This window comes from Saimiri boliviensis, chromosome 12, assembly GCF_048565385.1.
Source record: "Saimiri boliviensis isolate mSaiBol1 chromosome 12, mSaiBol1.pri, whole genome shotgun sequence".
NCBI lineage: Eukaryota > Metazoa > Chordata > Mammalia > Primates > Cebidae > Saimiri > Saimiri boliviensis.
The window spans coordinates 6524949-6547611 of NC_133460.1; the positions used below are offsets into that span (position 1 = coordinate 6524949).

At 51.0% G+C, this 22663-nt stretch overlaps 1 protein-coding gene and 1 long non-coding RNA gene across 2 annotated transcripts in view; both read right to left on the bottom strand.

Moving 5' to 3' along the window:
• Positions 1–14136, bottom strand: part of RBFOX1 (RNA binding fox-1 homolog 1) — a 2539409-nt gene extending 2525273 nt beyond the window's left edge. Inside the window, 4 exon segments of the mRNA XM_074383161.1 lie at positions 13560–13829; positions 13831–13955; positions 13958–13992; positions 13994–14136. Of these exon segments, the coding sequence (XP_074239262.1) occupies positions 13560–13829; positions 13831–13955; positions 13958–13992; positions 13994–14121 (558 nt within the window). The 5' untranslated portion in view covers positions 14122–14136.
• A 2598-nt stretch (positions 14137–16734) lies between these two features.
• Positions 16735–21886, bottom strand: LOC141580527 (uncharacterized). Its single transcript, XR_012512680.1, has 3 exons — positions 21040–21886; positions 19184–19304; positions 16735–18517 (listed from the first exon to the last, which is right to left on the bottom strand). It is a non-coding gene; the product is annotated as an uncharacterized LOC141580527 (long non-coding RNA).
• Between the last annotated feature and the right edge of the window lie 777 nt (positions 21887–22663).

A 22663-nucleotide genomic window follows, 5' to 3' on the forward strand; every position in this document is an offset into this window, starting at 1 on the left:
AGACAGGATGCCAGTTACACTTGAATGTCAGATAAACAAATCATTTCTTAGGGTAAATTGGTCCCAAATATTGTATGAGATACATTTGCACCAAAAAAAAAAAAAGGGTTAGTGAGAAATTGAGGCTTCATTGGACCTCCTGTATTTTACCTGGCAAGCCTAATCCTGCATAAACACAACCTCGAGGCTGGAAACTCACAGAAAAGTCACGCCTGAGCTCACACACCTGCACAAACCCATATGCCTTGCAGAGTCAAGGGCTGGGATGAGGGTCCCCACCCTCCCACACTTCCCTGTCCTCTGTCTGGGCTCAAAGTAAACAGGGGATCACCTGGCATCCTGGTCTAAGGTGGGCTTGAAAATGTCCTAATGAAGCAGATGCCAACCAGCACCTCCCCAGCTCAGCGAGGCAACAGCCAGTCCCAGCTTCCAGTCTCAGGACCAGAACACACAGCACAGACCCTCACCTTGGCAAGAGGGCTTCATCTCGAAGCCCATCAGTTCAGGAACTATTAGAAGCCCCACTTCTTGGCCAGGCGCAGTGGCTCATGCCTGTAATCCCAACACTTTGGGAGGCCGAAGCAGGCTGATCATGAGGTCAGTAGTTCGAGACCATCCTGGTCAACATGGTGAAACCCCATCTCTACTAAACATAAAAAAATTAACCAGGCATGGTGGCCCATGCCTGGAATCCCAGCTACTCTGGAAGCTGAGACACAAGAATTGCTTGAACCCAGGAGACGAAGGTTGCAGTGAGCCAAGATCATGCCACTGCACTCCACCCTGGTGACGAAGCAAGACAATGTCTCAAAAAAAAAAAAAAAAAGAAGCCTCACTTCTTTCCTGCTTCCATTGCCATTGCCCCAGTCTCTGACCCTGCCACGCAATCACTCTAGAAAGACAGCAAGTACTAGTGGTGGCTCTGGGTTCAGCACTAAAGACATTACCCTGGTAAAGCCACAGTTTACCAACGACAGTCAACAATGCATTGGCTCTGACTGCCCTGTGAAGGCACTCTCAAAGGTGACCTCACTGACCCCTCATGCCAGCCCTAGGATGCAGACAGTAGCATCACATCATCCCCATTTCACTTTTGAGGAAACTGAGGCCGGAAGAAGGCAAACATAACAGGCCTTGGGATTTGCAGTCACAATGCCGGGTATGTTTGAGAAAGCAAACTTCTCCAGAGTGAGGCAGTCTGCCAAAACTCAGATCCCAGAGTCCCTGTCAGCAGGGGCTGGGGAGACTGTGGGGTGAGGGCAGGCAAGTGGGTAGGGGATGGACCCCCAGGACACCACAGTGCAGATTGGTCTGAGTAAAAGAAAGAGAGGTGGGGCCGGGAGCAGTGGCTCACACCTATAATCCCAGCACTTTGGGAGGCCAAGACAGGCAGGTCACGAGGTCAGGAATGTGGGACCAGCCTGGCCAACGTGGTGAAACCCTGTCTCTACTAAAAATACAAAAAGTAGTCGGGCGTGGTGGTGCATGCCTGTAGCTTACAGCTACTCGGGAGGCTGAGGCAGAATCACTTGAACCATGGAGGCAGAAGTCGCAGTGAGCTATTGCACCACTGCACTTCAGCCTGGACCACGGAGCAAGATGCTGTCTCAAAAAAAAAAAAAAGAAAGAAAGAAAGAAAAAGGAAGGGAAAGGAAAGGAGGGAAGGAGGGAGGGAGGGAGGGAGGGAGGGAGGGAGGGAGGAAGGAGAGGTGGTCATGCCATCATCTGTCAAAGCTGATGCTTACATAGGAGAGCACCAGGTGAATGCCTGGGGAGCTGGATGACTGGCTGGAATTTCGCACAGGAGGCAAATTTAGCACAGATCCCCCTCTGACCTAAACAGCCCACCTCCAGGACCATCCCATAGAAATGGAGGCATGGAGCGCCAAGTGACGTGTGTGAGGAAATTCATCAGAACACCCCCTGCAATTGGGAAGAGGCAGAAACCATCCAAAGACTTCTGAGTGCAGGGCTGGCTAAAGGAAGCATGGAGCATCCACACGTCAGAATAACTGCTGGGAGAAGAAGGTGCTGCCCAAGTTCCAATGTGAGGTGATGTCAGAGACACGCTGCCTGAAGAGCAGGCTTTTCCAAAGAATAAACACAGCATTATTCCATTTTTGTATTTTTTAAATATTACAGTAAACATTTATGTACACGTACATGTGCTTGTGTGCACAGAGAAAACGGTGTGGACAGGAACAGAAAGCCAAACACTCCACGTTCTCACTCGTAAGTGGGAGGTGAACAATGAGAACGCATGGACACAGGGAGGGGAACATCACACACGGGGGCCTGTCGGGGGGTGGGGGGCAAGGGGAGGGGGAGCATTAGGACAAACACATAATGCAAGTGGGGCTTAAAACCTAGATGACGGGGTCACAGGTGCAGCAAACCATCACAGCACGTGCACACCTATGTAACAAATCTGCACATTCTGCACACGTATCCCAGAACTTAGAGTAAAAGAAAACAGAAAAAGAAATAAAAAGAAAAGGTGTGGAAAGGCATACCCTAACCCTTCCCAGGGTTACCTCTGAGAAGCAAGATCAAGAAAAGCAGATGAAGAGGAAGTTTTGTTTGTTTTCTACACAATTGCATGGCTTACACTCTTTTTTTCTCTCTTTTTTTTTTTTTTTTAATTTTTTGAGACACAGTCTCACTTTATTGCCCAGGCTGGAGTGCAGTGGTGCAGTCCTGGCTCACCTCAACCTCCTCTTTCTCACTACAACCTGCTCCTTCTGGGTTCAAACAACTCTCTTGCCCCAGCCTCCCAAGTACCTAGAACTGCAGGTGTGCACCACCATGCCCAGCTAACTTCTGTATTTTTTGTAGAGACAAGGTTTTACTGTGTTGGCCAGGCTGGTCTCGAACACCTGGCCTGCCTGCCTTGGCCTCCCAAGGTGCTGTGATTACAGGCGTGAGCCACTGCACCCGGCCTGCTCTGCTTGAATTCTTTACACACGAACAAATAAAAGTTTGTATTTTTAATAAGCGGAACAAAATTAAGAAGTTGTATTCAGACCACATGGACCCTCTCATCTGGCCCAATTCCAAGGTAGGAAAGGCAGAAAGCAGGGGCTTACCCCTCTATCAGGACAAAACGGAACAGAGTCAAAAAACAAAAAACTGAATGGCTCAGTCAATATGGGTGCAGACCTCCCTCCCCAGGCACCCACACCTTGCAAGCTAAGTCAACAGGTTTTCAACTCAGAGTCTTCCTCCCCAAAAAGTAGCAAGAACACAGGCCCCGGCCAGGGCCCTCCAGGAGGGTAGGCTCAGGGACAAGGTAGGGCGCACAGTCAGGGGTGGCAGGAAGGAAGGGGTAACGAAGCCAAGGAAACCAGGGTGCCCCATGCTTCCCAAAGGTTATCAAAACAGGGTGCTGCACAGAGCTCTGCGAACCTGTTTCTACAACACCCTGAAACATGAGGAAAAGGAAAATTTCCCAAGCCCAGCCTCACCTGGAGCAGGTTAAAGGTGTGTGACTTTCAAGTACACGTATGTTTACTGTGGCACTGTTCACAATAGCAAAGACTTGGAACCAACCCAAATGCCCATCAATGACAGACTGCATAAAGAAAATGTGGCACATATACACCACGGAATACTATGCAGCCATGAAAAAGGATGAGTTCATGTCCTTTGCAGGAACATGGACGGAGCTGGAAACCATCATTCTCAAAAAACTGACACAAGGACAGAAAACCAAACACTGCATGTTCTCAATCCTAAGTGAGTGCTGAACAGTGAGAACACATGAACACAGGGAGGGGAACATCACACACAGGGACCTTTCAGGGGTTGGGGGCTGGGGGAGGAATAGCAGGGGTGGGGGAATTGGAGAGGGATAGCATCAGGAGAAATACGTAATGTAGATGCCAGGGGGATGGATACAGCAAACCACCATGGCACGTGTATACCTAGGTAACACATCTGCACATTCTGCACGTGTACCCTAGAACTTAAAGTACCATTTAAAACAAAAAGGAAAAAGAAATTTTAAAAAGTGTGACTTTGTCTTTATGTTCTTTGGAATCGGAAATTCAAGCTTCCTCTTATGTGCCTTTCAGGTCCTTAAGGGACCAGCCTGAGCAACATACTGGGACACCATCTACACAGTTTGGCTTGTTTGTTTTGAGACACAGCTTTGCTCTGCTGCCCCAGGCTGCAGTGTAGTGGCGCAATCACAGCTCACTGCAACCTCTGCCTCCCAAGTTCAAGTGATTCTCCTGGCTAAGCTTCCCAAGTAGCTGGGATTAAAGACAGCCACCACCAGGCCCAGGTAATTTTTGTATTTTTAGTAGAGATGGGCTTTTAACGTATTGGCCAGGCTGGTCTCAAACTCCTGGTCTCAGGCGATCCACCCACCTCAGCCTCCCAAAGTACTGGGATTACGGGTGTGAGCCGCCACGCCCAGCCCTCTTGTCCTGACTCTGCCGTCTCTGTGGAGTCTCCCCCGAGCAGCCTTTCCTGGCCCTGCCCTGCTCCTCTCCAGAGCTGCACTCTCAGACCCAACCCACCTGGCCCTGGGGCTGTGATCCTCAGCTGGGGAGGTCTAGGAGGGCAGAGGGAGCTAGACTCCTCCGAGAACCTAAGGCAGAAGCCCTGTGCTAGGCTGCAGGCAACCTGCTCCCTTCCAGCTGGGGCTCAACAGAAGGGGAAAGGCTGTCCCCAAAACATAGGGCCCTTGGAGGCCCTGAGGATCTGTGCTGGTGGTCAGAAGGACTGTCACCTCAGCACAGTTGCCTGCAAGGAGGGCTGTGCAGGAAGCTGCATGTCGCACAGAGAACAAAAAAAGGAAATTAAATGCACCATCTGGTTATTAGCAAGAGCTTTTGAGGCAGACGCTTAAATATGCATGCCTAGATGTTATAAAACTTGGGGGAAATGTTAATTTCAATAATGTCAGTTCTTGTGTTTGCAGAAACCATTCTTCCTTTCTCTTTCTTCCTAGTCATTTGGGGGCTCCATCCCTCCAAGTGGCAGTACCTAGAAGGCTGACCTCACTGGGTTTTGGAAGCTGTGCAAGGTGAGATCCCAAGCCCTCGCCTGGAGACCCATCTCGGGAAAATATTTAGAAGAGGGCAACAAGTTGCCATTCCCCCCGCCCCTTTCTCTTCACCATGCAAAAATCAGAAAGCACACTAGCCCAGTGCCCAGGCACCATGGTGAGGAAACCCCACTCAAAATCCTGGGTCGTGCCTCTGATACCAAAGGCCTGCAAAACTGGGACTAACCTGCTGCAACCCTAGCCCTGACTTGTGACACTTCAAGGGCAGCTGGACTCATGGCCCCCTGGGATATCAGGGTATACAAAGTCCTCTTAGCCTAAGACTCTTAGGGTACACAGAGCAGCATTTTTTTTTTCTTTCTCTTGAGGGCCAGATGGTAAATAGCTCGGCTTTGCATGCCATAGAGTCTCTGTCCCAACTATTCAACGCTCCATTGTAGCAGGAAAGCAGCCATAGACAGTATGCACTGAAATGGCCATGTTCCAATAAAACTTTATTTGTATACAAGCAGGGGGGGCCAGTTGTGGCCCATGGGCTAGAGCCTGTCTCCTCTGCTACAGCGTGATCTCCAAGGGCCAATCCATCTTGCAGATTAGCACCTGGCACACAGGAGCTGCTCAGATACGTGGAGAAGAAAGGGAAAAGGCAAACAGCCCGCAGTGTGCAGAGGCGAGGGTCTCCCAGCAGCACCATCCCTTGCCATCGCATGCCAAGGGACACGGCCAGGGCAGTGCTCTCCACCAAGACTCGGTTCTTTTCCAAGGCAATGTGGTAACAGCACAGCATGCATCATAGAAGGATAGGGGCTTTGGAGTCTCACAAACTATAGTTTACAAGACCAGGAGCATCCTGCACTTCCTTGCACACATCTTGGGTGGGTGCTGGAGCATCCAGACTTAGCGTGAATCTTTTCCCCCTCCTCCCACAACTGGCCTCCATTAAGCTTCCAGAAACAATGTGGCGTACCTACACAATGGAAGACTACTCAGTCTTGAAAAAGAAGGAAATCCTGCCATTTTTGACAACACGGTGAGCCTGGAGGGTATTATGTTAAGCGAAGTAAGCCAGGCACAGAAAGACAAATACCACATGATCTCACTTACATATGGAATCTAAAAAAGTTGAACATGGCTTAGCATGGTGGTTCATGCCTGCAATCCCAGCACTTTGGGAGACTAAGGCAGATTGCTTGAGCCCAGGAGTTCGAGACCAGCCTGGGCAACATACCAAGACCTCATCTATATAAAAAGTACAAAAATTAATTGAAAATGGCAGTGCATGCCTGTAGTCCCAGGTATACGCGAGACAAAGATGGGAGGATCAGTTGAACTTGGGAGGCCAAGGCTGCAGTGGCCCAAGATCACACCCCTGCACTGCAGCCTGGGCAACAGTTTAAGACTGTCTCTAAATAAAAAGTTGACTTCACAGACGCAGAGTAGAATGATGGCTGCCGAGGTGGGCAAGTGGCCAGATGCCAGTCAAAGGACACAGAGTGTCATTTTTAGAGAGGAAGAGTAAGTTGAAGAGATCCCTGGGCCAACATGGTACCTATAGCTAATGAAAATATACTTGGAAATCACTAAGACAGTAGGTTTTTTTTAAGCGTTCTCACCACAAAAGAACATAAGTCTGGGAGGTGATATCTGTTATTTAGCTTGATTTAGTCACTTTGTAGTGTATGCATATTTCAATCACATCAGGTGGTATACCCTCCTGTACATAATTTTTGGTCAATCCAGTAAATTCAAAAACTTCAAAAAACAATACATTCTCTTTATGAAAACTATTAAAAATAAAATTCAGAATTTTTTTTTTTTTAAGACAGAGTCTCGCTCTTCTGCCAAGGCTGCAGTGCGGTGGTGCAATCTCAGCTCACTGCAATCTCTGCCTCCCGGGTTCAAATGATGCTCCTGCCTCAGCCTCCCAAGTAGCTGGGATTACAGGTGTGCACCACTACACCTAGCTAATTTTTGTATTTTTAGTAAACACCGGGTTTCACCATGTTGACTAGGCTGGTCTCGAACTTCTGACCTTAGGTGATCCACCAGCCTCAGGCTCCCAAAGTGCTGGGATACAGGCATGAACCACTGCACCTGGCCAGAATATAAAATATTGTTTAATTCAACTAAAACATTAAAAGATAGATTATTTGTGTAAGTGGTAATTGCTTTAATATGTTTGGGCCAAAATATTCTCCTCACCTATCCACAATTAAATGGTTAATTGACATTTAATTGGATTTTGATGAAGTTTTCAAATCGTGATTGATTTTTCCAATGTACAGTAAAATATATTTGAAACTATTTCATAAAGATTAATATTTTTAAATGGCCAGGCACAGTGGCTCATGCCTATAATCCCAGCACTTTAGGAGGCCAAAGTGGGCAGATCACTTGAGGTCAGAAGTTTGAGAACAGCCTGGCCGACATGGCGAAACCTCATCTCTACTAAAACTACAAAAATTAGTTGGGCATGGTGGCACACACCTGCATTCCCAGCTACTCGGGAGGCTAGGGCAGGACAATGGCTTGAACCCGGGAGGGGGGTTCCCCAGGCTCAGAGCAAAACCCCCATCTTCTCTGTCTCCACACTCATCCCAGGCAATCACAGTCATGATGCCTCCCAAGCCCGAATCTCCAGCCAAAACCTGCCCTCCTAGACCCAGACCCATCTGTCCTGGCACACATTGCCCCTGGGTCCCAGAGCAACCCCAGCCAATGAGTCGAACGTCAACTTCCTCTTCTTGCCTGACTTGTCAGCCCTGAGGTCAAACTTGACCCTTCACCTCCAGTGCCTGAGAGATCCTTAAGTCCTTTGGAATGTAAGTCACAAACATTCCCCAAATCAGGCACCAGACTCCACACATCCCCAACACTGCCATGTGAGTCACCAGCATCCCTGGCAAGGACCCCGCCCCAGCCTCCAGCTCATCTCCTTCCTGTCCCTTGAGTTCTGTGTCACATTCCAGAGGCCACCGAAAGAATAATGACCACCTTAATGAAATTAAAAGAACTGGCTGGGTGCAGTGGCTCACACCTGTAATCCCAGCACTTTGGGAGGCTGAGGCAGGCGGCTCATGAGGTCAAGAGATCAAGACCATCCTGGCCAACATGGTGAAACACCGTGTCTACTAAAAATAGAAAAATTAGCTGGGTGTGGTGGTGCACACCTGTAGTCCCAGCTACTCAGGAGGCTGAGGCAGGAGAATCGCATTGCTTGAACCCTAGAGGTAGAGGCTGCAGTGAGCTGAGATCGTGCCACTGCACTGCAGCCTAGCATCAGAGTGAGACTCCATCTCAAAAAAGAACTGAGAAGACATTTGCCTATGGTACAAAGTCTTTCCAACTGAGAAACACAAATCAAGATCCAGCCTGCCGGTCCCACGGTTCAATTTTTCTGAAATAATTAAAGCCCATCACCGTACACCACCCACTCCACAAGTCCTCCCAGCACAGAGACGAGCTTCTCTGGAGAAGCTTGAAATGTCCAGTGCGTACCCACCCCTCTCTGTCATAGCTAACAGGAATGTGCTCTGTGTCTTCTTCCTTCTCAGACCCTCCACCAACCTGCGCAGCACTTTCAGCCAGTAGAGGATGCAGGAAGGTCCCACCATTTCCCACTTACTGCCCGCATTCCTCAGGAGCCTGCCTCCTTAATTACAAGAGCGCCACGGCAGACACACCGTGTTCCAGCGGATGGCCGTGTCCTCGCGTCGGCTTGAAAGATCGTTGCCGGGGAAATATCTGTATCTCGGCAGAGAGCTTCAGCCTGTGTAGTCCAGCTGTGCTCAAATGGAAATCCGAAAACCCAGATGTTGGTCCAAACACCCTGTCTCAGGGAGCTGGCTCTGCAAGTCCCCAGCATGGGAGAGAACCGGGAGGGCCACGTGCCCTGCCTGTCCACGTCCCTGCCTCGTAGGATCCTGCCCCTGAGAACCAGGGGACATGGTAAGGAACTGGCGAGTCTTGTGCAGAAAGGCAAGACGACACCCAAATCCACTCCGCTGTCTAGGTGGAGGATACTCTGCTCTGCACCGCACCAGTGCATGAGGGGATGGAGGATGGAGAACCCAACTGTAGAACGGTATTGTCCAAGTATTTCATGCTTTGTCTGTGTTTCAATGCTATGCCCACCCCAGCGCGGTGGCTCACGCCTGTAATCCCAGCACTTTGGGAGGCCAAGGCGGATGGATCACCCCTGGTCAGGAGTTTGAGAAGAATTTAGATAAGAGACAGAAGGGGAAAAGGATCCTACAGAAAAAAAGTTGTGGTTCTTAGGTCTACCACGCAGCAGGAAGGAAATGGGCAAACACACTGGTGATGCTAAAGTCAGTCTTTTAAAAGGCAAAAGGATGTAGTGATGTTTTTAGACAGAACCTTGCTCTGGTGCCCAGCCTGGAGCCCAGAGGCATGATCGTGGCTCACTGCAGCCCTGACCTCCCCATCTCAGGCAATTCTTCTGTCTCAGTCTCCCAGGTAGCTGGCACTATAGGTGTGTGCTGCTGCACCCTGCTAATTTTTTGAATTTAATTTTTTATAGAAAGTGGGTCTCTCTATAAGAAGAGGGAGGCCAAGGCAAACAGATCACTCCTGGTCAGGAGTTTGAGACCAGCCTGGCCAATGTGGTGAAATGCCATCTCGACTACAAACACAAAAATTAGCCGGGCATGGTGGCAAGCACCTGTCACCCCAGCTACTCGGAAGGCTGAAGCAGGACAATCACTTGAATCCAGGAGGCGAAGGTTGCAATGAGCAGAGATCGCACCACTGCACTCCAGCCTGGGCAACAGAGCGAGACTCCATCTTTAAATAAATAAGTAAATGCTAGGCCTACCATTTTCCATATATTGTGTTATGAGTAAATCCCACATAACCTTCCTATGAGATTGTATCTCATTCTCTCCATTTTGTAGATGAGAACACTGAGGCCCCTGGAGCAGGATTAATTTCTCAAGGCCACACTGCTCATTAAGGGTGCAGCAGGGACCCAGGCTGGACACTCTCACCCTCAAACATTTTCACAAGTGTAGACCAATGCCTCTCAACTGGGGTGCTTTTGCTCACACACCACTCCCTTACCCCAAGACATCTGAAACCGCCTGGGGACATTTGGAGTAGCCACAGCTGAGAAGGGGGATGGTATCTAGGGGATGGAGATGAGAGACGCTGCTAAATACCCTGCAACACGCAGGACAGCCCGCCGCCGCCACCACCACCAACCGTCTGACCCCAAACGCTGTGACTGTGCCAAAGCTGAGCAGCTCAGGTCTTCACCCAGCAAGAAGAGAAAATACCTGCACTGTGGATCCACCTCTGTAGGAGCCCAGGCTGACAATAACCTTCCTGACCTTCTTCCAGCCCTGGACTGGATGCTTTCACCTGGCAAGTCCATCGGGGACTTCAGGGACTCTGATGAGTTATTATCCTTGAATGTTCAGTTCTGCCTGACAACCCAGAAACCTCTGCCAAGCTGCCTGGTCTTGGGGAAGGCTGAGCTAATGGTTGAGGTTGATAATCAGATATATACAAGAGACTTTCCTCTCCTTCCGGGAAGAGCTGTGGGTCAGACACACCCTGTGATCCTTCACGAGGGGTCAATAAAGGCTTGGGGAGGCGCAGGTTTTCTGTGACTTCTCAATGGGGTGGATGTTTGTGGATATACAAGAAGCCCATGACACTTCTGATGCAGGCAGGGAATCACCCCTCATAAACAGATGCCTGCAGCAGGACTCGGCACGCAGGGGCTCCTGGGGTCCCCGATTTACCTGCTAAAACGTCTTCCAGCCACCACCAAAGAAAGCAACCCCTTGCCACCCAACGACAAGAACACAGCCTGGGAGCCACCCCAAGGGACACCCAGTCACATTAAAACCTCAGCCATGCAGAGTACCAGGCCTGGTGATGAGAAAGAACATTTTATCCTTAAAAGCATCTCAAGGCGCATGCCGCTTCTTGCAGAGAAAACTCCAAAATAATCTGCTATTAAAGAACAAGGATGGTTTTGACATTTTTACCAAGCTAATGGTCTACGCAGACAAAATCTCATAAAAGGGCACTGTGTTCTTCTTGATCCACTCAGACATAACCTACGAGTGAAGAAACGGGCTCTCCTCCTCAAAGAAATCACTGCTGATCCTCACGCCAGCCTGACACTGCTTCCTGGGTTCTTCAAAGAGAGCATTCCCATAGAAACTAAAAAGGAAGAGCAATCTGTCTGACAGGCTTTGTGAGCGGCAATGGGCCTTGGGACAAACTGTAACTTTGAAAATCAAGATTCCCTCTTTTTGAGGGGCCACTGGACTGAGCAGATGCAGGCACCCCGAAAAGAGGGTACCACATTCAGATTCAGAAAACAAGGGTGGCTTCCACTGGGTTCCTCCATCCTTCAGTTCACGGGATTCCCATTTCCCCTGGCAGACCAAAAAATTCAGTGGGGTTTCTGCCTTTTCAATATTTCATCATCGGTATATAATCTTTTTAACCTCCAAAATGCATTTTAACATGAAGATTCTAGCTTAAGGCCCATGTGTGTGTATGTCTGTCTCTCTCTCTCTTTTCCTTGAGACATTTTGTCACTCAGGCTGGGGTGCAGTGGCACAATCACAGCTCACTGCTACCTGGACCTCCCAGGCTCTAGAGATCCCCCCACCTCAGCCTCCCAAGTAGTTGGGACTACAGGCACACACCACCATCCTCAGGTTTTTTTTTTTCTTTTTTTTTTCTTTTCATTTTGGCAGATAAGAGGCTTCACCACATTTCCCAGGCTGGTCTCAAACTCCTGGGCTCAATCAATCCTCCCCCCTTGGCCTTTCAAAGTGCTGGGATTATTGGCTTGAGCCACCACACCCAGCCAAGACCCTTGTCTCTTGTGATGCGGCCCAGAACCAAACATCGCTGCAAACACACACACACACACCACCGCGTGAGTTTCAGTTCTAAGTCCCAGGTAACAAGCAAACACTCTGTACCAGGCACAATGGTGAGTGCTTCCCTTCCTCTCAGCAACAGCAGCCCCATGAAAGGGGACCTGTTGGCAGATCCATTTGCCGCTGAAGACACTAAGGTTCAGAGAGGGTGAGTGACTTGTGCCAGGTCAGCCAGCTAAGGAGGGGCAGAACCAGGATGTAAACCCCAGCCGCCTGGCTCCAGACCCACACTCCCAAGGTTGCACTACACTTGGTGGCTTCACTGCATTCTGGTATTCTGGTCTTTGGCAGAGTCCACGTAAAACAGGGAGGGAGAGGGAGGGAAAGGGGCTTCACACAATGAAGTTTCACGCGTTACACTGCCGCCATAACTGTGTTCCCAACCGGGACTTCTTCCTTCTCATCCTTTCAGTGATGGGGCCGGGAAAACCTTCCAGAGAACTGTCCTCCTCCTCCTTCCTGGATCTCAGAGATAATTCACCTGCATTTGGTGTCCAGGTGACTCAAGCTCTGAAGGCAGTAGCGTGCACAGGGAGATGAGCGTGTCACCAGAAGAAAGGCTCCCAGGCAGCCTCCAGGAGCAACCCCAAGCCTGGGGAGGGGGGCTCTGATGCGGCCCAGTGCAAGAAGAGCTGCCCGCGCTGCCTACATGTGTTCAGAATGAAGGGAGCCCTCTCTCACACGTGGGGCTCATTAACCAGGAATCAAATTATTAAGACAAGCTCAGCTGAGCAAATGGTCAAACATTAAAAACATTTAGAAGGCACAAAGAGGTCAACCCCATTATCCATCAAAAGCCATCGAGGTGGCGGCCCTCACTAAGGGGCACTGCTATCCAGCCGGCCCTCGTCTGCCCTCCAAACACATGTGCCTCCCCAATGGAAGGCCAGCAAAGCCACACGGGAAGATTTGGGGTGGGAAGCACAAAGTGAACCCCAGGAGGCCAGACAGGCCGCGGAGCTCCATCCCACACACACAGGTCCGGTGACTCAGGCACCCACGTGTCCAGCACACGGGGAGCTCACAGGGACAGCGCCCGGGGGATGCGACGAACTTTGCCTCTCCGTCCCTCTCTGAAGGGATGGAAAGAGGAGAGCGATTTCTGCGATGGAAGCCATCTGCCTCCTCTCAACTCTCGCTGCCCAACCAGAAAGGGAAGGAAAACAGGAAGATGCGGGGCAGGTGAGGAGCCGGGTGAGCGCCGCCAGCCCGCAGCCCAGCAGGGCAGGGCTCGGCCAAGCCTGGCGCCAGGGACTTCCCCACCCAAGCCCCTCGACAGAGTCCCAAGCAGGTGCCCACACAAGATGCCCGGGGTGGGGGGGGGCACACGCGAGGGCTGCTCAGCGCAACCCCCGCCCCTTCCCCTGCTGGGGGCCCCCAGCACGCGGGGCTCCCCCCCCACCCCCGTGTGGCCACCGCAGCGTCCAGCGGGTCTCCAGGACAGGGACGTCGTGGGGGAATAAGGAAGTCAGAGCCGCGCACCCGAGAAGGGCAGGCGGCTTCCCGGAGGTCCCCCCAGCTGTCACTCCGCGCGCAGGAGTTGCCGCTCAGTTACCAACTTCCACCCGCCGCCCCCGCCCCCGCCCCGCGCCCCGGGCCCCCGCAGCCCCATCACGCACCGCTCCGCCGTCGCCGCCCGTCTGGGTGCCGGTGTCCTCCCGGCCCGGCCGCGGCGCGTCCTCCCCGTCCCCGGGCCCCTCCGGCCCCAGCCGCAGCCTCTTCTCCTCGGGAGGGACGTCGTCCTCCTCCCTCCGGGGCCGGCCATCCCTGCCTCGGGGCTTGCCCGTGGCTTCGGCGCTGCCGGAAGGGCTGGCCATGGCTCCGGGGGCTCCGCCTGCACTTCGGGGAGACGGGGGACCCGGCGCGAGCGGCCTCTCCGCGGAGCTGGGGCGTCTGAGCGCGGGCTCGGCGCGGAGCTGGGCATCGGGGCCGGCGCGGGCTCCCCCGCGGGCCGCTCCTGGCTCTCTGGCGCCCTCTGCTGGCCGCTCGCGCGCACCGCGGACTCGCGGGGCCCGGCCTGCGCCGCGCTCACCTGCCCCGGCCCAGGCGGTCGGATCGGTTGCTGTCCCCTCCCACTCCGGCCGGGGCGTGCACTCCACCTCGCCCCGGCCAGGTGGCACCCCGATGGTCTCCCTGCCCAAGGAGGGGACAAGAGAAGGGACGCCCTGAGAGGGTGGGCATCAGCCGCAGCCAGCTTGTCTTTGTTTTATCTTGCCTCTTGCCCGATTTGGAGGCGGTGGGAACCCCGAGGCTGCTCAAAACTCTCCTGCAGGACGGCATGCATGCATCTGTGCGTTGCCTACCTACGGATATTTTTTGAGCGTCACTGTGGACCAGGCGTGGTGGGGGGGGAGGGGATATCGTGGTGAACATGACAGGCATTGCCTTCGCCCAGTGGGGCCCAGCGCTGCAGATGGGCATTGTCAATTGGGCAGAAGGACGCCAGGGAGAAGTGCTGGGCGCATGGGAACTGAAACAGACAGGAGGCTCGGTGGGTGTTGGAACCGGGAGAGGGACAGCACAGGGGCTGTTCCAAAGGCAGCAACAGCTGAGAGATGTGTTGGAGAGTCATTTCAGCCCAGTAGAGGGTGTTTGGGCACGTGCAAAGGCCCAGAGGCTGGGAAAGAAGCGGAAAGAGTCTGTGGGGCTGGAGCATGGCGGGCAAGGGGAGAGACGTGTGGTGGGCAAACAGATTGCCTGGGGCCCGGCCATGCAGGGACAGAGGAGACAGGGGATGCTTGCAGGCTCAGGGCTCAGGCAGAGGCAATGCAGGTAGACTAAGGGAGGAGACGTCAAGAAGCATTTTGGAGGCCGGCACGGATGAGTGAGCCCAGGATGCACCCTTAGCATCAGTATGGGGTTCCTTCCTTGGCTGTGGGATGAGCTGAGCCAGCAGATATTTTCTGGACATTGAGGTGCTATGCCCAGAGTCCAGGACAGGCTAAGTGAGCACCAGCAGCTCCTGGCCCACCTCAAAGGCAGGGGAGGCTGGGGAGGCAGGAGAGTCTGGGAAGGCAGGAGAGGCACAGAAGGCCAGTGAGGCAAGGAAGACAGGGGAGGCAAGGGAGGCTGGGGAGGCTGTGCCCTGTCCATAATTCTGCCCAGGATTCTAGACCCCTATACTCCCTGAGCTCCCCCACCCCAAGCGCTGGGACCATGTCGCACAAGTGTTTCTCCAGAAGGCAGCCCTTACCCTGCTGTGCTTCCTATTTCATCCCTAACAGCTCTCACAGTGGGCAGCACATAGTAGGTGCTCAGGAAACACAGGTGGGTGAGCACATGGGTCTCTCAGCACCTTCCTCTCTTCTTTAGCTTTTCCTTGTCACCAGCACAAATAATTCTGATAATGACACATGAGATTTGAGACCCTCTTCTATGACTTTCCATATGCTAATCCATCTCTACTTCACAACAGCCCTGTGGGTGGGTGCTATTAGGATGCCCATTTTACAAAGGAGGAGACTGAGGCATAAAGAGGGTGACGTGCCCAAGCCACACTACAGGGGCCGGGACCAAGTGGCCACAGCACTCAATCCCAAAAGGCCAGGTGGACGCAGTTACCCTAAAGGACAGCAGAGTCAAAGCTGCAACCAGAATAGCCTGACTCGCAGACCTATGGTGCCCGCTAATTGCGGGCAATTTCACTTCTATTTCTAGAAGTGAAATAGATAAGAAGCCTGCCACATTTTTACTGGCTCGGTGTTTGCAGAAGAGTTCTACAGGTGAGCATAAGTCTATCTTGAATCATAAAAACGGAGTCACAGTCCCCACTCAATTCCCACACATAAGCCAGTTCACAGACCCTGAGCCCCTTGTCTGAATGGGAGGCCAGGTCCCCTCCAGAAAGGACTCTGCTCCGTTGCCAAAAACATACTGTCAATCTTTTTCCCAGCCTGCCTCCAAAGGAATATGTAGCCTTTTACCAGGATGACTGCACAGGCGAAAAGGAACTCATCAGACCTGGCCATGGGCTCTCAGCTGGCACTAGGGCCAGGGAACCCAAAACAAAATTAGGGTCTATCAGTCAGAATAGGGGTTTTGAAGGTCAGGTGAATGTTTTTCAAGTTCATGTCATGGGTGCATCCGGTGGGTCCCCAAACCCATCCTCTGGTTATCGACGTGGCAATGCTGAGATTCAAATTCAGGGCATCCAGCAGAGAGGCTGCGCTCTCACCCGTGAAACATTCTGATATCTCTGGAAAGAAAACAGTCATTCAGGGTTCCAGTCCCCACCCACGCAGCCTGACCCAATTCCAGTGCCCAGGGTCATCTTGTCAACCCCATCTTTTGCAGCATTTGAACTAGGCAGGAAAATTAGGGACAATTACAAGGACATGGGGGTCACCAGCTAGTCATAGACTCTCTCTGGTGTGTATCATAAATAGCTCCCTTCCTGAGGTTTAATTTGGACAGACTCTGTCCCGGTATACAGCATACCTTGACAGGGTCTCGCTCTCTTGCCCAGTCTGGAGTGCAGTGGCACAATCATGGTTCACTGCAGCCTCAACCTCCCAGGCTCCGTCAATCCTCCCGTCTCAGCCTGCTGAGTAGCTGGGACTACAGGTGTGCACCACGACACCTGGCTAATTTTTGCATTTTTTGGAGAGATGGGGTTTCTCTCTTTGTCCAGGTTGGTCTTGAACTCCTGGGCTCAAGCAATCTGCGCCCCCCACCTTGGCCTCCCAAAATGCTGGGATTACAAGTGTGAGCCATTGCACCCAGCCTCCTCTTCCTCTTGACGGGGAATTCTGTAAGGGCCAAGACCACAGGCTCATTATCATTTTTGTTGTTTAATTAATAGACTTTTTCTTTAGAATAGTTTCAGGTTTACAGAAAAACGAGCAGAAAGTGTAGGGTTCCCATATACGCCCTCCTATCCTCCTATCCTGTTTCCGCTGTTGTGAACATGTGGTTTTAAGGTAGTGCATTTGTTGCAAATGATGAGTCAATACTGATATATTATCGTTAACGCGAGTCCCGAGTTTAGATTCCTCTCCTGGCGTGTTGCACATTCTCTGGATGGATGTGACCATCCACCATTGCATCCACCATTACAGTGTCACACAGAATCGTCTCACGGCCCTACAACTCCCCGGTGCTAAGCTGGTTCGTTCTTGAATCTCCATTGCTATTCTACAATACCAAGCCCTCAGCTGGAGCATGTGGTTGTTGAACGGACGGATATTGGAACAAGTGCTGCCAATGTTTCCATCCTGAACAAGTAAAGGAAATTGACCCTGATGGTTTTTGTTTGTTTTGAGATGGAGTTTTGCACTTATTGCCCAGGCTGGAGTACAATGGTACGATTTCAGCTCACCGCCACCTCTGCCTCCCAGGTTCAAGCAATTCTTCTGCCTCAGCCTCTGGAGTAGCTGGGACTACAGGCATATGCCACCACACCCAGCTAAATTTGTATTTTTAGGAGAGATGGGGTTTCTCCATGTTAGTCAGGCTGGTCTCAAACTCTAGATCTCAGGTGATCTGCCCACCTCAGCCTCACAAAGTGCTGGGATTGTAGGCATGAGCCACGCACCCAGCTGGCCCTGATGTTTTAAATGCCCTGACATCAAAAGAAAGGGTGTGAGTTTACCAAACCACTGGGATTCGCTCCCCAAAGAACTATTTCCCCAACTAGATCTGATGATCAAGACAGCAGACAGTCCAGAACAAGGGGGGTCCCTTGTACTCTGACCTGGGAAAAATGTCTGTAAGTTCCTCAGGAGCCCAGAAAATGTCAATATCGGGGCCAACAGACAAAAGAGGAAATGTCTAGAGAAAGAAGAATGGGTTCTTTTACTATCAGTCTGAGAGTAGAATTCTCACCACTTCAGGCGTAGATGTCATAAATAAGTAATAAAGCAGCAAGCAGAAGTGATGGAAACTGTAAAAGACATTGTAGATATTTGTTTTGGCTTGGTTTTTGTTGTTGTTTTAAGTTTAAATATATATTTTTTTTGTTATACTTTAAGTTCTGGGGTACATGTGCAAATTGTACAGGTTTGTTACACAGGTATTCCCATGTCATAGTGATTTGCTGCATCCATCCCCCCATCATCTACATTATGTATTTCTCCTCATGTTATCCCTCCCCAATTCCCCGACCCCTGCTATCCCTCTCCTAGTCCGCCCCTACCCCCCAACCTCCAACAGGCCCCAGTGTGTGATGTTCCCCTCCCTGTGTCCATGTGTTCTCACTGTTCAACACCCACTTAGGAGTGAGAAGATGTCGTGTTTGGTCTTCTGTTCTTGTGTCAGCTTGCGGAGAATGATGGTTTCCAGCTTCGTCCATGTCCCTGCAAAGGATATGAACTCATCCTTTTTTATGGCTTCATAGTATTCCATGGTGTGTATGTGCCACATTTTCTTTATCCAGTCTGTCACTGATGTGCATTTGGGTTGGTTCCAAGTCTTTGCTATTGTAAACAGCGCCACAGTGAACATACAGGTGCATGTGTCTTTATAAGAGAACGATTTATAATCATTTCGGTTTAAACCCAGTAATGGGATTGCTGGGTCAAATGGTATTTCTATTTCTAGATCCTTGAGGAATCGCCATGCTGTCTTCGATTGTGGATATCTGAAGGAAGACAAGCCTTTTGCATCAGTGGGGTCTTTAGGCTCCCTTCCTAACCCCCACACCCACAGAGAAGATGCATCTAACCCCAGTGGGTACCTGGGTCCCACCGCAAGGAGATCCTAAAATGATGATTCACGTGCAAGAAGCTTATTTTGGGGGGTGATGCCAGGAAACCCTACTGACAGCCTGGGGATACAGGATGAATGTGGAGAAGGGAAGACAGCTGGCAAAAGGTTTGTTATCCTCTTGGTGACCCCCCGGGGCATCCTAGGACTTAATCTGACTGACAGAACGTGTAGACAGGGCAGCTCAGACATCCCGCCTAGGCCTGCAGGAGCTGGGAGATTCCTTCCTGAAATCTCACCAGTCACAACTGAGGGATACTCCCTAGAGGGCCTTAATTTCCAAGAACTTTCAGCAAAGTGGGCATTGGCGGCCACAGAGAGCTTCAGACAAAAGTGGCCAGAGTGCACAGGAACAGTAAGGCCACCAACAACACCTGTCACAGAGCCAAACCCAGCCCTAACCAGGCCGCTCCAGCCAGACACAGGGAGCAGGGTCGCCTCAGAAGGATGGCAGAGCAGTGACGAGGAAACTCCTTGGGCGGGTCTCAAGGACATCTGGATTCCCCCCTTCCCTTCCACCATGGGACTGGAGGGCAGGTACCTTAGCTCGGGTTCTGCAGGCTGAACTCAGATCCGGTCTGGGCTTCAGCCTTCGTAACTGCATTAGCTCAGGAGGGACTGGACCAGTTTCTTCATCTGTAAAATGGGCATCACAACAGTACCTGGTGGGATTGTTATTGGAATTTAACAAAATTATGCATGTAGATCTCTAATCCTAATACCCAATAAGGGCTCAAAAAGTGTTTGTTTTTAAATATCATCAGCCCAGGTACTTTTTTTTTTTTTTTTTGAGACAGAATCTCGCCCTGTCACCCAGGCTGGAGTGCAGTGGCATAATCTCAGCTCACTGCAACCTCCACCTCCCAGGTTCCAGTGATTCTCCTGCCTCAGCCTCCCAAGTAGCTGGGACTACAGGCATGTGCCAACACACCCAGCTAACTTTTTGTATATTTAGTAGAGATGGGGTTTCACCATGTTGGCCGGGCTGGTCTCAAACTCCTGATCTCATGATCCGCCTGCCTCAGCTTCCCGAAGTGCTAGGATGAGAGGTGTGAGCCACTGTGCCTGGCCAGCTGAGGTACTTTTCCTACAAAGAAGGTAAGTCTAGCCCCGAAGTTGAATGAGATTCTGGTGAAGAAAAGGAGGGAGGCTGAACGCTGATGAGACTGTGGACCAAGGTTGGGAAGTCAGAGGCGAGGACCGGGGAACTGCTCCAGCTGGATCGGCCATTAGAAGCTTTGAGACCCACATCTTAAGCCGGTCATAAATTAGGGCATGAGGAAAATAAACCCCAAGGTTTGGCTTCCCTGCTGAAATCCCTCTAGCAAACCTCTAGCTATTTAGGAGGGGAGGGGAAGGACCCAACAGTTAGAACCACCCTCTTCCCACAAACACCTGCCTTAGATTCTCAGCTGACTTCCCAAGACTCTATCAGGAAGAGACAGTTGCTCCCCGATATCCACCCTACATAGGTGCCCCCATAAGAGCAGATCCCTGAGTTCAAGGTGTCGCTGCTTCCTCCCCAATAAGAAATCCAAGCAAGGGGTAATGATTACGCCCACATACACATATCCCCATAACTTCTTCAGGCAACTGCTCCACAAGGCAATTAACTCCTGATGCCATCTGCAAACCACCTCCAGAGTGGCCGTTAGTGGCTGGCCATGACCCCAAAGCCAGCCGTAGCCCTAAGATACTGAACTGACGAGTCAGGGTGTCTGTGCCCTGCACTGCTGCTGAGAATTCCATGAGTCCCATCTTACTTTCCATCTTATTGAGGCCAGAGTGGCTCACTCTTCCCAGCATATACCCCGAGACGCCTGCCCATCGCTGCTCATAGCTTCTCAACTTCCACCTCGTTTGGAACATGTGTGTCTCTACATGGCCAGCCCCTGTAAATTACACAAGGATTATAGCTTCCCCAGGGTCATCAACAAGCTTTCTGTCAGCCCAACCATGGTGCTACTGGAGACTGACTGATTGATTGACTGACTGATGTTTTTAGAGACAGGGTCTCACTCTGTCGCCCAGGCTGGAATGCAGTGGTGCAATCTCAGCTCACGGCACCCCTGCCATCTCTACTTTCTAAGGTTCAACTGATCCTCCTGCCTCAGTCTCCCAAGTAGCTGGGACCATGGGGGCATGCCAAGATGCCGGGCTAATATTTTATTTTTTGTAAAGACAAAGTCTCTCCCTTTGTTGCCCAGGCTAGTCTGAAACTTCTGGGCTCAGGTAATCAATCCCCCTGCCTCAGCCTCCCAAAGTGCTGGGATTATAGGCATGAGCCACTGCACCTGGCCCTATTTTTATTTTGAAATTTTATCGTTAACTATAAAGGTGCAAGTAATATTCCCATGTGATTCCAAGTTTGAAAGTGTCACTTTTTACCCATTTCACCTTTAAATTATGGGATGTGACTGGAATCCCATGTTCCAAGGATTATTGCAATCCAGCTCTTCATCTGCTTCAGTGACTCATGTAGAGGGGTTTCTGAGGGTCTCTCCGGCATCCTAGCATCTAATTTTTTTCCTCCTCAGCTTCGAACCAACTTGATGAGCAGATACCTGCAAAGACAAGAGAATAAACATCAGACATCAGCATTTATCTGAACCACGGTTGCAGCCTTTCACAGAGGCATCTTGGGTATTTGGGCATATGGATAGTTGTCTTGATTATCTGAATCTCCTCTTCTCTTGTTCTGATGAAATGGGCACGGGCAGGCCAGGCGCAGTGGTTCATGCTTGTCATCCCAACACTTTGGGAGGCCGAGGCAGGCAGATCATGTGAGGTCAGGAGCTCAAGACCAGTCTGGCCAACGTGGTGAAACCCTGTCTCTACTAAAAATACAAAACTTGGCCAGGCCTGATGGTGCATGCCTGTAGTCCCAGCTACTCGGGAGGCTGTGGCAGGAGAATTGCTTGAACCCAGGAGGCAGAGGTTTCAATGAGCCAAGATCCTGCCAATGCACTCCAGCCTGGGCAAAAGAGCAAGACTCCGTCTCAAAAAAAAAAAAAAAAAAAAGAGCAAAAGAAAGGGCACAGGCTGCGTCCCATTGTTTCCTGCCATGGGGTGCTGATTGCTGCAAGAACCTTTTAATACATGCAAGGGCTCTCCCAGAAAAGATGAATCCCTGCCTTCTCCCTGGTGCGGCTGCACCGTAAATTGCAGAGCTTAGAAAAGAAAGCGTTAAAGGCAACACCCACGCAGCCTGTGTGTGTGCGAGACAGCCCTGGGGAAGGAGGAAGGCCTCTTCCACCCAAGAGCATCCTGTCTTCAGCCTTCAGACAGCCTGACGTGGGGCCAAGGGCAGCCATGAGATGAGAACAGTGAGTCTCAAAACAGGCAGAGATTCTGGACTCAGAAGCTTCTGCACAAATCCACAGCCAAGTACTCTGGGGCCCTCAGATTCTCCAAATCTCACCATCATCAGTTTTTTGTTTTTATTTTAAGAGTCAAGATCTCACTCTGCCACGCAAGCGGGAGTGCAGTGGTGCAAATGTAGCTTACTGAAGCCTTGGACTCTTAGGTTCGAGCGATCCTCCTGCCTTGGCCTCCCAAACTGCTGGGATTACAGGCACGAGCCACTGTGCCTGGCTGAGAGCTTGACTTTTAAGAACTCACTTTTGTGGGTCACATTTTTTTCTAGAAAATTGTATTTAATGTATTGTGTGAAGAAGCAATTAAGATGGGTTTTTCTCGACAATGAGATAAAAACCCATTATAGTTGATTGAATTATTGATCCCTGAGTGGGAGATGTGATTCTCCGTTCAAGTTTACAAGAGGACCCATGACCCCAAAAACACAAGAACCACCAAACTGTGCATTTAGTCCAATATTTGATATGCCTCGATCTTGAATATGAACAAAGAAAGGAGGAAGGGGAAAATGTCATAATTTGGATGCCGACACTGTGAGGGAGTACTTTGTGTGACCTCTCTCATTTCTTGTGCTACTGAAGTGACTATTACCAGCAGCCCCATTTTTCAGATAAGAAAACTGAAGACAGAAAGCACACATTGG